At 43.5% G+C, this 13,162-nt stretch overlaps 1 protein-coding gene across 11 annotated transcripts in view; it reads left to right on the top strand.

Annotated features, from left to right (window-relative positions):
• The window catches only part of GRIP1 (glutamate receptor interacting protein 1), a gene marked incomplete at both ends in the record, with an annotated part of 692,303 nt that overhangs the window by 628,401 nt on the left and 50,740 nt on the right, over positions 1–13,162 (top strand). For all 11 annotated transcript variants that reach the window (XM_082849388.1, XM_082849396.1, XM_082849394.1 and 8 more), the window contains 3 exons: positions 7,359–7,503; positions 10,106–10,245; positions 10,416–10,607. In XM_082849388.1, coding sequence (XP_082705514.1) covers positions 7,359–7,503; positions 10,106–10,245; positions 10,416–10,607 — 477 coding nt within the window. The remainder of the gene's footprint in view (positions 1–7,358; positions 7,504–10,105; positions 10,246–10,415; positions 10,608–13,162) is intronic.

Genomic DNA, 13,162 nt, shown 5'->3' with positions numbered 1-13,162 from the left:
CAATGAGGAGCCATTAAAAGACAAAAAGCAGGGGAACGAGGCCAGGATATTTGGTCTGTGACCACTGGTTGCGGTCACTTACTGAAGTAATGAAGAGGCATTCAAGAGAGTCTGCATTAACTCTGTTTCTAGCGCTGGCTGGGGGAAGCAGTAAAATAAAATGACTAAGAACACTAGGCTGACTTCACAACTGACAAGCTGGGAAACTTCGGAAAATTAATTTCTCTGGGCACCAGTGCCCTCATCCGCAATGTCCATTGAATGCGTCCTGAACGCGGCAGTTTTAAGGATCAAAGGAGGCAATATATTGATGTTTAAGCGCTCAGCGACAATGAATGGCACCAAGTAAGGCCCAGTGAATGCAGACTATCAACAGCCATTATTAGGATGCTTTTAAAATTAATTTTAGGGCTTCCCTGGTGGCGCAGTGGTTGAGAGTCCGCCTGCCGATGCAGGGGACACGGATTCGTGCCCCGGTTCGGGAAGATCCCACATGCCGCGGAGCGGCTGGGCCCGTGAGCCGTGGCCGCTGAGCCTGCGCGTCTGGAGCCTGTGCTCCGCGACAGGAGAGGCCACAGCAGTGAGAGGCCCGCGTACCGCAAAAAAAAAATAAAATTAATTTTAGCTTTATTTTACTATGGCCAAATCTTTTGGAACACCTGGGATTGTAGGGAACCCCCCACCCCCCATATTCAGTGGCCATTCTCTCTAGAGGAGCTTGTACATCTGTCATCTTTCGTTACCACGGGAACATAAATCGAGTACAGCCAGTCGGCGCTTGTCTGGGTCCAAGCCTCTAGAACCATGGCTGTTACCTAATCCCCAGGCCCTCAGAGATGCAAGTAAGATCTATTGCTTGAAATAAGATCTTGACTGCATCTAGATCCAACGTAGCTGAAGAGGGGAGGGTTTGGAGATCTGAGAAAGAACCCTGAAGCAAAGGAGAGAATTTGGGGGAATTGTGGGAAGAAATACATGGAAGCTTCCAAATCTGTCCCAGATAATTTCTAAGGGTCCGCTTTGTATCACTGCCTTTGTGCCAGTCAAATATACGGACGCTAATGGCCTCTCTCTTGATTTAGAGCCCCTCACTTCTAATACGTAGCATGTTTGTAGAGACTAAAAATTCAGTATTTTCCCTTCACCGGCTCTGATCTGCGTTGAGAAACATTTCCAGGCGGCACCTTGTCCCATCGGAAGCAAATTACCTTTTCACAATTTCAAATAGAGTCTTATGCAAATACAGCCTTATTAGTACCAGTTAAATCATCTGCCCTTCAAAGAGTTGGGCTTTCATCTTTTTTTTTTTTTTTCACTTCATCCGTGTTAAGCCGGCTAAGTAATTTGCAGCAGCTTTTTTCCCCTCAAATCTAGGTTGAAGTAGCAGAAATGCCCCATCGAAGCAACCAGGAATGATCCTGGCTGTGCGAAGAACAGTGATAGGGGTTGTTTTGGCAAGAGGCTGGCTGCAAGAAGAAACTCTGATAGATTTTTTTTTTTTAAAGTACTCTTCCCTTTTTTTCTGCTTTATCTCAAAGTAGTAATGATTTTCAAACTCAAGTCAGCATCACAGTCACCCGGAGGGCTTGTTAAAACACTGGTGACTGGGCTCTTCCTCCAGAGTTTCAGATTCCTATAAGTCTGGGATAGAGCTGAGAATTGGTATTTCTAACAAGTTCTCAGATACTGCTAAAATTTCTCATCCCAGAACTACACTTGAAGAAACACTGTCACAAGGCAACCTAATTTGGAGACTTATAAATGATCACTTACATAAGGAAATTCAAATTCTACTCTTAAACACTCAGCAACTCCTTGGAACATGACTTTGGTAAGGCCAGTAAGGTTGGCCTTACTGGCACAACAGTAAGGCAGTTGTAGAGAGTATTGTTCTAAATGGTTCATTTTCTCAGGTCTGTCCACCTCCAAGAAATGTAGCCATACTCTGTGAAATGAATTCCATCACTTTTAGTTGAAGTGAACTTTGATTGACCTGTACATTTATGCATTCCAAAGACCCTCTCCCAAATCCAAGCCTCCCAAATCCAGCTGCCATTATGGATCAAGCCAGATAGCGTTCATTTTGTTAAATAGGCGGCACTCAAGAAGCCTGAAAATGGGCTTCCCTGGTGGCGCAGTGGTTGAGAGTCCGCCTGCCGATGCGGGGGACACGGGTTCGTGCCCCGGTCCGGGAAGATCCCACATGCCGCGGAGCGGCTGGGCCCATGAGCCATGGCTGCTGAGCCTGCGCGTCCAGAGCCTGTGCTCTGCAACGGGAGAGGCCACGACAGTGAGAGGCCCACGTACCGGGAAAAAAAAAAAAAAGCTTGAAAATAACATTGCAGATGAGTAATGCTGCAATTTTGCATCTGTTCCGTGATCCCATTAATTTCCTTAACTAGAGCTGAGCAGAACAAACAAATTGTCTGGCCCCTTTCACCTCTTTTGCTAATAGTGGTAAACCTTCTGTTGTGATATAGAAGCTGTTTATAATATCATTAAGATCTGTTTAGGCTCACTTTGCAACTTCCTGGTGACCCTGCATTCTTCCTTCTCAGAAAGTTTCTGTTCTGGTTCAACACTCCAGTTGCTCCTTTCTAAGCTGGACCAGCCTCAAGGAGACAGCGTCTTGGAGTGCTTCCACCTCCAAAATGGTCTGAGCGTAAATGACAGTTATCACCTTCCTCCCAAGCTGCAGGGCCTTACAGCTGCCAGTTGGGCCCACGCCCGAGAAGGCAGATGGATTTGGAAGTACAGCCTGCAGCTAACTCAGGCAGCCCAGGCTTTATTCTCACTCTTTGAATGAGGCTGATTGGGTCTGCATCACCTTGGAGAAGGAATCTAGACCTTGGAGTAGCCGGAGGGGTGACTCACAAAGCTAGGACCCAGTGACTGCCTGCTAACAGGCATTTATCCTTTCGCTCATTTGTTTAGGCATTTACTGGAGTCTCCTTGGTGCCAGGCATAGTTCTAGGCTCTGGGCATGTGAATATAAAAAATCGTAATTTTCAAGGCGATCCTGTTCTAATTAAGGAGACACATAGAGCGAAAAGCATGTAGACTAGACCATGCATTCCAGATGGGGGCAAAAATTGGTTCTCAGGTATAAGGGAAAAGAACCTGAAAAAAATAGATACGTATGTGTGTATAACTGAATCACTTGGCTGTACTAACACAACATTGTAAATCAACTCCACTTCAATTAAAAAAAATAAAATTTGGTTCTCAGGGAGCAAAGAATCTTAGATATTACGTTACAGTAGTTTGTGACCCTCCAAAGCTCAGCCCTACCCGACTGACTCTTATTCCCTCGTATTTAATTTCTCTCATTAGGGGGAATTTAAATTTAATTTTTCTCCCTGATGGGAGGAGAGGAGGCAATAATTTTTTTTTAAAGAAGTTGAGAAACACTAGAAAAATACACAGGAGCTGTAGGATCTCATAGGAAAGGTCTCTAGTCTCAGCTGAGGAGCCAGGAAGGCTTCCAGAGATATAAGACATCTGAGCCAAGTTTTAAAGGAAGAGTAGAGATTCTCCGGCAGAGGAAAGACGTCTGCTTCCAGGGAGTAACACGTGCAAGGTTAAAGATGTGAACAAAGTGTCTTTAAATGGACCACAGGTCGTTCAGTGGGGAGAGAATTAGATTGGATTGGGATGGGAAAGGATAGTGGAAGACAGAGGCTCCAGCCCTGTTCATGCCAAGGGGTTGCCCTTTATTCTTCAGAAATCTGGGACCTAACGGAAAGCTTCAAGGAAGAGAGTGACATGTTCAGATTTATGCTTTCAGAATATTCTGGGAAGAAAAGAGACGGAATTCAGGGTTGGCAAGACTGGTGAAAATAGATGTGGGAGAGAGGGACAAAGTCTGGATCCGAAGTAGGAAAACCATTTAGGAAGAGACCATTGCTGTGAACAACTGGGCAGAGCTGACATGGGGCCTCCTCAAGAGCACATGGCAGTAGGATGCTTTGGGAACCCTGCCTGGTGGGCAGATGGGTCATGGGGTCTGGACAAGACAGTGTACAGGCAGCCGTCATCAGCTAAGAGAGTACGGAAGCCAAACTAATTAAATGTGTCTTTACTCAAGGCATCCACATAGGGTTTTCTAAGGGAATTAATATTTTTTCTTTTTAAAAAATTACTATGAAAATATATTTAAAAATAGAGAAAGATGGTGTAATGAACCAGCCCACATCACCTAGCATCAACAGTTAGCAACTTAGAATCAGTCTTGCTTCAGATCTACTCCCACCCTAATTTCCGCACCCCACCCACACACTGAATTATTCTGAAGAAATTCCAGACATCATATCATTGCATCTTGCAAATATTATTAATGTATCCCTAAACAATACTCTTATAAAAGACTTCTAAAATACATAACTAAATATCATCACAATTTTAAATATTAGCAATAATTCTTTTTTAAAATTTATTTACTTATTTATTTATTTGTTTGTTTATTTATTTTTGGCTGCATTGGGTCTTTGTTGCCGCACGTGGGCTTTCTCTAGTTGCGGCGAGCCAGGGCTACTCCTCGCTGCAGTGCACAGGCTTCTCATTGCAGTGGCTTCTCTTGTTGCAGAGCATGGGCTCTAGGTGCGTGGGCTTCAGTAGTTGTGGCTCTCGGGCTCTAGAGCACAGGCTCAGTAGTTGTGGCGCACAGGCTTAGTTGCTCTGCGGCATGTGGGATCTTCCTGGACCAGGGCTCAAATCCGTGTCCCCTGCATTGGCAGGCGGATTCTTAACTGTGCCACCAGGGAAGCCCCAAAATATTAGCAATAATTCTTAATCTCCTCAAATATGTACTCAATGTTCCCATCTCCCTGGTTTTCATATACATGGGTAGACAGGTTTTTAAAACACAGTTGGTTTGAATTAGGATCCAAAAAGAAGTATTCATTGCTTTTGGTTGTAACGTCTCTTAAATTTACCCATTCTCATTTTTGTTTCCAAGTTCTTTATTTGTTGATGGAATCAGAAATCAACTACATTTTTGTCATAATCTAAATATAGCATCACTTCTTCATTAATATACAGCCATTTTCTTGGTTTGCATCTCACCACTATTTAAACTCATTGAGTCCCTAACAATTGCCTTTTGTTATTGGGACGCCTCAGCTGCCTAATTTAAAATGTTCCTACATAAAGTGGCCTGAAACCATCCTAAACCAGTTTACTCCATTCTGGCGTTATTTTGTCATCTTAGGTGCAAGTTGCAAAACTGTCCAGAAATAACACAGGGCACTCACTCTGGGTTACCTGAAGAATGAGCTAGCTGGAACCAATTTCTGCCCCTTCTCCTGGTGAATGGGACTGCACCCCAGCTCACCTTCCTATGGGCCAATGGTTGTTTTCATCTAGACTAAAGTTTCCACTGAAGCTTCCCACAGGTTCCTGGGTTCTGGGCAGCTGGGTTCCATATACTTGGTAACTGCCATTTCCCACAACTCCCATAAAGAGCTGATGGCCACATCCAGAATGCTTGGTGCCCACTGACAAGGCAGTGCTCACACTTCGGGCAATAAAAGGGCAGGGTCTTCCCACTGGCGCACACACCCACACTGAATGGCCAGTAGAGTGCCCAGCGGTAACTAACACTTAACTATATCAAGGTTTACTAATCAAATGACTCACCTAGAATTTTATGCAGAATATAGTTGGTGGCACAGACTGCAAAATACGTGTCATCTGTCCTGTAATACCCTATTCATTTATGTCAACGCCAGTTCTGACAGGTGATGGTCTATCACAGTGTAGAAAAAGTTAGACTTTTGACTGTCCCTCCATTTTTGGTTACTCTGCATCCTGGCGCTTCTCTCAGCAGCTGCTTGGCAGCCCGTCACCAGCCTGTTGACCACAACTAAAGTAGAACCTGGAAGAAGTGTGTAAACCATGAAACAGAGCCGTCGAAGCCTTGATGTGGAGGATTCTCAGCTGCCAGTATAAATTTGAGTCTAATGTTGAAGATGTTCATACCCTAGGATGTTGATTTAAGCATTCCAGTGTGTGGTAGATGGTCTTTGTTCTCTATGTACGGAGCTTCTTCTTCTTCCACTGACGGAGTGGAGGCAATGGGTACGTCCCAGAGCTCCCAATCTGTGGCCAGAAGTGAAGTAAGTGCTGGCAGGAAAGGACACATCGCTTCCTACATTTCTCTATAGACATTTCATTTTATATTCATTATAATTCTTCACCACACACACAGATCATTGAATTGTTAATTCAAGCTTTTCTATTCCTCCTTGGTTTAGGGTCTCGTATCATAAATGAACAGCTGCTCATTGCAGAAATGTGACTGTATTAATGCTTCTCCGGGATACAGCCTGACTATAAAAACTGACTGTTTTGTTCAAGTATCTACTGGACCATTTCATTGTATCCTTAGGTACAGCAATGAACAACTCCTTAACCACTCACAGCTCCCAGGCCCAAGGAATAAAGCAAGAAATGCTCAAGAACTTTCAGCCTGTCATAAGCAAATAAAACCCTTTGAATTCTGAGACTGCATGTTTGCAACTTTGATGCAGTCAAAATACCCAGCCATGCGAAAGGTGTCCCATGACATCTTCCAAGCCAATGCTTTAGGCAGACTACACTCACAAATGTTTTCCTTCATAGGAACATTAAATGGTGAAACTTAGCTCACGAGAGTGTGGCAACCTGGCATGTGCTACTGAAATGTAACTTACGTGGCTCCTAGTCTCAAGAACAGCGGACAGATAATCATTCAAACGTCTGTTTTACTATCTGTGTATTTGTGAATAAGATTCACAGATTTTGTGAATAAGATTCACATTTTAAGACACAGAGGAACAATAGGTAAGGGATTCCAGATTTCCAAGCCCCACTTAACCACGCATATGTTAAAGTTTGCTCCAACCGTGAGTTAAATCAACTTTTCTATATTGAGAGTTAGCTTGCCTGTAAAGCCTGAAAATAGGAATTGCAGAGCCCAGTCTCTGTTTACTGCGTGACTCTCTCCACCCATATCGCCTCCTCAGCCGTGTGTTCAGTCCACGGATATTCGTGGCACACTCACAAAATGCTGGGCAAGCACTGTGCTAGGCAGGGACATTGTCTAAAGGGCCCGCAGTGCTGGCTGGGAAGCTCGCTCACAGATTTAAAACATAAGTCATCAGGCAGAGAACCCCTTCCCTGACACTGGTAACAACTACATCCCTGTATTAGAATGGTATATCCTACTGAGGAAATGCTACTTCCCAAAAATAATTATTTTCTGAGACACAGTGCTTTGATGATGATGTTTTGACTTTCTTGTTTTATGTGTGAATATATGTCTTTTTACTCTGCTTCTTCCGAAGAAACCAATTACGACTCGTTGGCATTTATTGCAGATGAGCAAGAAAGTTCCGGAGCAATTATTTACACCGTGGAGCTGAAGCGCTACGGGGGGCCCCTTGGCATCACGATTTCGGGAACTGAAGAGCCTTTTGATCCTATAATCATTTCAAGCCTCACCAAAGGAGGGTTAGCTGAAAGGTAACATGCGAAGCAACTTCTACAATCACCTGTCTGAAATGGATTTCCTTCCTCACAGCCACGTAAAAACATGCTCCCCTCTCCTGCTTGGTTATCTGTTGACTTTTTCAACTCTGCACAAAGGATTGATTTTAGAGCTTGAAAACTCTCAGGCAGAGCTCTGACTTGATTTTGAGGGGCATGTTATAGGCAGTTAAACGTGTCCTGGGCTTAGCGTTGATATTAGTCTCCAGAAATGTGTAAACCGACCACAATTGACTAGAGGTAAATTTATATGGTGTCCATGTTGAGAAGAGGAGACTAAAAGTTCAAGGAGGTTAAAAGGCTTGTCCGATTCAATTCAGCAAACATTTCCTGAGCCTCTGTTACCTGACAGGTACCGGGCTTAGCGGCTGAGAGGGTGACAGAAGCTTCGTCTTCAAAGATTTCAGGAAGCAGTGCAGTGACTTAATAACATCTTGAAATTTGGAATGCCCATTTGTTCCTTCGGCAATTTGTCTCCGTTGGCATGCACCCCACCCCCATTTTACTGTACTTCTTTCTAAGACACGTTGTACGACATATTCCAAACCCCATAACCTGATCTGTCCTCCAGTAACCTAGCTCAGGAGTGCACACACACTGTTCATGCTGACACTTGAAGACACTGGTTTGCAAAACAGAGATATAGCATCACAGAATTTTGGAGCTGCAGGGTACCTTAGAAATCAGCTCATCCAACATCCTCATCTGTCAGGTGAGGACACCGAGGCAGCTCAAAAAAGGCTGCCCTGTTGGAATTTCGTATTCTGAAATTAACAGAGACACCTATGATACGGTATGCTTCAGGTGTCCCCCTGTCCTAGGTTTCTCTGTTAGACAATGAGGAAAAGGATAATATTGATCTGATTCAGCAACCTCCTGGTCAAGTGTTCTGTGGCTTACAGCATGGCTCTTTCATAAACTGGAGACTGTTGGGTTTTTTTGGCCGTGCCGTCACACAGTTGTGGGATCTTAGTTCCCCGACCAGGGATTGAACCCAGGCCACGTTAGTGAAAGCACCGAGTCCTAACCACTGGACCTCCAGGGCACTCCCTGGAGACTCTTTATGGAAGAATGAATTGATCTCTCTCTTTTTTTTTTTTTTAAAGGAAAAAAAATTCCTTGAGAGTAGATGCATCGGTGGACTTGTTAGGCAGCCCCTCATAATCTGTGTGACCCAGTTTCACCTCCGTAGCCCCACTTGCTGCTGCCCAGCACCGCTGCCCACCGACCCCAAACCAACCTGGGGTCGGACCACTCAGTCACAAGCAGGCTGTGAGCTGGGCTTCCTTCACTCAGGATATTTCAAGTGAGCCGGCACCCCAGAGGCTAGCATATGGGATTCCCACTCTACATCCTTCAACCCAGGTGGAGAGATCTGAGTGTTTAAACCTTTCCTGAGTTTGACTGCTGTGAGTCTGCTCCTCCCCCATCCTGTGCTTTCAAACAAAGAGAGATACGGTGCACATCAGAATCGTAAATTCCAGTCTGCTGGTTCAGAATCGGGTGAGAATGGGACGAGAAGGGAAAAGATCAAAGGTTTATCTATTGCTCAATACATTAATTTTCTTTTTCCACATTTCAAGCAGGATGTTAAGCCCTTTTACATGTGTTTTCCTATTTAGCCCTCAGAGCTTCCCTGTGAGATGACTATCCCCATTCTAGTGATGAGGAAACTGACACCTAGAGAGGTGAAAATAAGGTACCCAGGTCACACAGCTGGTAGGTGACAGAGTTGGATTCAAATTGATTCCTGGGACTTCCCTGGCGGTCCAGTAGTTAGGACTCCACGCTTCCACTGCAGGGGACACAGGCTCGATCCCTGGTCGGGGAACTGAGCTCCTGCAAGTCACACAGTGCGGAAAAAAAAAAACAAAACTGATTCCTGAGTTCAGCCTTTTTCAATTCTTGGAATCACCACTGGGGGGTGGCGGGGGGCCTGCCACACCAGGGTCTTGTGTCTAAACCTTGCTTCTGGTAAGCTGGGATGCTGACTGATTGTGTTCAACACTTCTAAGTCTGTAGAAAGGACTGCTCCATGCTAAACATCACTACAGTGATTGTCCCACTTTGCTCGTTTCCTTGGGATTTTTAAGAGGGTTATCAAATGACTCAGCTTTCCTGGAATTTAAACAGCCCACAAGTCCATTTTAAATACTAATTAAAACATTTTTTCTGATTTTATTTGAAACTAAAAAGTAATTCACAACAGACGCAGTTATCTTGTAACATTGCTCAGGAGAAGGCAAGGAGTGACTTCTAGAGACCCTTGCCAACTCTTTTTTTTTTTTTTTTTTTTTTGCGGTACGCGGGCCTTTCACTGCTGTGGCCTCTCCCGTTGTGGAGCACAGTCTCAGCGGCCATGGCTCACGGGCCCAGCCGCTCCGCGGCATGTGGGATCTTCCTGGACCAGGGCACGAACCCGTGTCCCCTGCATTGGCAGGCAGACTCTCAACCACTGCGCCACCAGGGAAGCCCTCAAGTCTTTATTATTATGAATAAAGAAAGTATATCAGGGAATTTCTATTCAGTAGCATTCAGGGATTATTTCTACCTTTCCTATAATTATTTGGTGTTTCAGAACTGGCGCAATCCACATAGGAGACCGAATCCTAGCCATCAATAGCAGCAGCTTGAAAGGGAAGCCTCTGAGTGAAGCCATCCATTTGTTACAGATGGCAGGAGAGACTGTCACCTTGAAAATTAAGAAGCAGACAGATGGTGAGTGGGTTGAAAGCCACAATTAAGGATTTGCAGTGCATTTCCTTCCCTTAAAGAATGTGCAAATGTCTACGTGTTTTGTTTCTCAGGAAATACACAGCCAGGGAGTGTTGGCGTATCTTTGTATTTAAATTTTCTGTAGTACTTAAGCTCCTTTTCTGTCTTTAAAGCCCAGTCAGCATCAAGTCCCAAGAAGTTCCCCATTGCCAGCCACCTGAGTGACCTGGGAGATGTGGAGGACCCGTCTCCAGCACAGAAGCCAGGCAAACTCACCGATACGTACCCCTCCACTGTGCCCAGCGTGGACAGTGCCGTGGACTCGTGGGATGGTTCAGGAATAGAAGGCAGCTACGGGAATCAAGGTATGTCCTAGCCGTGGGGTACAGGAAATTTGTCATTGGTGAAACTCAGGTTTCTCAAAGATCCACCTTCTGCTCCGTGAAAAGAGTATCTTTATTTTACTTGTGTCTGCATCAGTGTAACCATAGTGAACACAGTGAATATGTTGGCCTTTCATCTCCTCCTCCTTAATGCTAATAAGTTGTGAACATCTATCCAACACTAGCAGACCCGCGTTAGACCTACTGCCGTCCAAGTGTTGGATCCAGAGCTTGTCCGTCGAGCACAGTTTAATATGAGGCAAACCACACAGTAAATTGGGTCACTGAAGACCAGCCCCATTGTCTTACTTTTTTAGCAAGCTTTCCACAAAGATGGAATGAGGGACAGGGGATGTGCAAAGAGATGAGCCCAAAGATTTGTGACCCCATTTATTCCTGCCTCTTCCCGACTTTTCATGGAAACGTGTAGGGGTTTCCCCCAATGTGCATCATTAGAGAGTTGTAATCATAGTATATTAAAGTATATTGTAGTTCTTTCTTCACAAACATCATCTTCATGGGACGAAGTATAACCTATATGAAAAGGTAGACCTCACTAACACAATATAAACACACAAAAAGTATTAGACTGAAGACAGAGTATAAACTAAATGCTTCTTTTAAAAATATGTTTCCTTCTTAACGATACTTAGCATCGTTAAGATGAAGTGTGTCAAAAATTCTCTCTATTTCTCCTTATCTGAGCCCTTACCTTCTCTCTAACACCCTGTATAAATTCCAGCCTCCGAATCCCTTTTCTGCTGTTGGTTTAAGTCAGAGAATAAAATACATAAACAGTTTGGAGAACATGTGTTCAGGCGGGAGGGTTGCTTTGTAATAACTTAGGTAACCACTTTTGAGGAGGGTCTGTATCCAGTTTGCTCTCTTCCTGGTTCTAGTTTTTTTCTCTCAGCTGCCTCTGCCTATGTCACTTCCTGTTAAATCCCAAGAAGGATGGACAAAAATGAAAAGAAATGATATTTCAAAGTTATCAAGTCATTACTTGTTAGAGATGGTATTGGAGTTTGGTGGAGAAAATACTTTAGTTTTCTTTTTGTTGTTTTGTTTTTTAAAAAAACAAGAAAATTTTATTTAATTTTTAAAGAAAATTCGATTTTACTGGTTTATTCTTATTCAAGACACTATATATTTTAACAGCTTTTTTGAGATATAATTTACATAACATAAAGTTCACTGTTTTAAATGCACAATTCAGTGTTTTCTTAGTATATGTACAGAGTTGCACAACCATTACCGTAATCTATTATAGAACATTTAGTGACCCCAAAAAGAAACACCATACACATTAGCACACACCCACCCTCTCCACCCAAACCCTAGGTAGCCACTAATCTACTTTCTGTCTCTACAGATTTGCCTATTCTGGACATTTCATATAAGTGGAATCGTATAATATGTGGCCTTTTGTGACTGGCTTCTTTCACTTAGCATAATATTTTTAAGTTCATCCATGTTGCAGCATGTATCAGTACGTCATTTATTTTTATGGCTCAGTAATATTCCTTTGTATGAATAAACAGGTGGAGAAAATATTTTGAACACCCAAAAGAGGATTGGGACTTTCAATTTACCTGGCAAGTCATTTTTTCAAGTCTAAATACCTTGTGACAAGTTAGCTATGCCACCAAATAACAGCTATTTTCATTGCCAGGGAGTTGAGAAACTCCCAGACGACACTCTGGATAAAGGACCCAAGTCAAATTCTATGAGCGTAGACTGAGGTTTATTTCTTCATGTGTTTGTTTATTTACTAATGTGGGAACTTTTTTGTTACACAGATTTTGGTGAGCTATTGATTATAATGAGTTCTGCCCCTAAGTGATATTTGAGAACTTAGCTACTCTATCCTCTTACACAATAAGATCAGGCCCATGATCAGCACACTGAATATAAGGCCTATCCCTCGTTTATAAAAGATGAAGAAACATTTATTATTTATGAAGGATTTTGAAAATTTGAAATCCTAGACAGGGAATAGTAGTCATAATTATTGGTATGATAAATTTGGCATTTATAAATTGAAAATCATTATGAGTTTGAAGAGAGGTTAGAGAGATATAGAGAAAATGGCAACTGGGATAGAATTGACATCCTCCAAGGTGATGAAAAATTGGTAATAATACCTTGTATTTGTAAAACTAGAGTTTACAAAGCACTTTTACATAACTCATCTCAAGTGATTCCCATAAGGAACACGGAAGCTGAAATCACAGGATTTCGGTATTGGGAGAGAATTTGAAGTCAGCTAGTCTGGCGTCCAGTGCAGCCCTTGATGTCCTGTCCAGCCTGGCTGCCCGCCGTCGTGCTGCACGGCCTAGAGCGTCCGGAGTGACAAGTTGCTGCCTAACTGCTAAGGCAGCTCTCCCCGCTCCCCGTACTTAGTTCTGACGGCTCAGAGTTCTCCCTTGTATTGAGCTGAGATCTGTCAGCCTGTAGCTTCTGCCTATTCTAGTTCTACTCTCAAGGTCATTCCGAAGTAAAGCCTCCTCGACACTTGACAACCCTTCAGCTGCTCA

This window comes from Leucopleurus acutus, assembly GCF_964270905.1.
Source record: "Leucopleurus acutus genome assembly, chromosome: 11".
NCBI classification, from domain to species: domain Eukaryota; kingdom Metazoa; phylum Chordata; class Mammalia; order Artiodactyla; family Delphinidae; genus Leucopleurus; species Leucopleurus acutus.
This window is presented reverse-complemented; position numbering and strand designations above follow the sequence as displayed.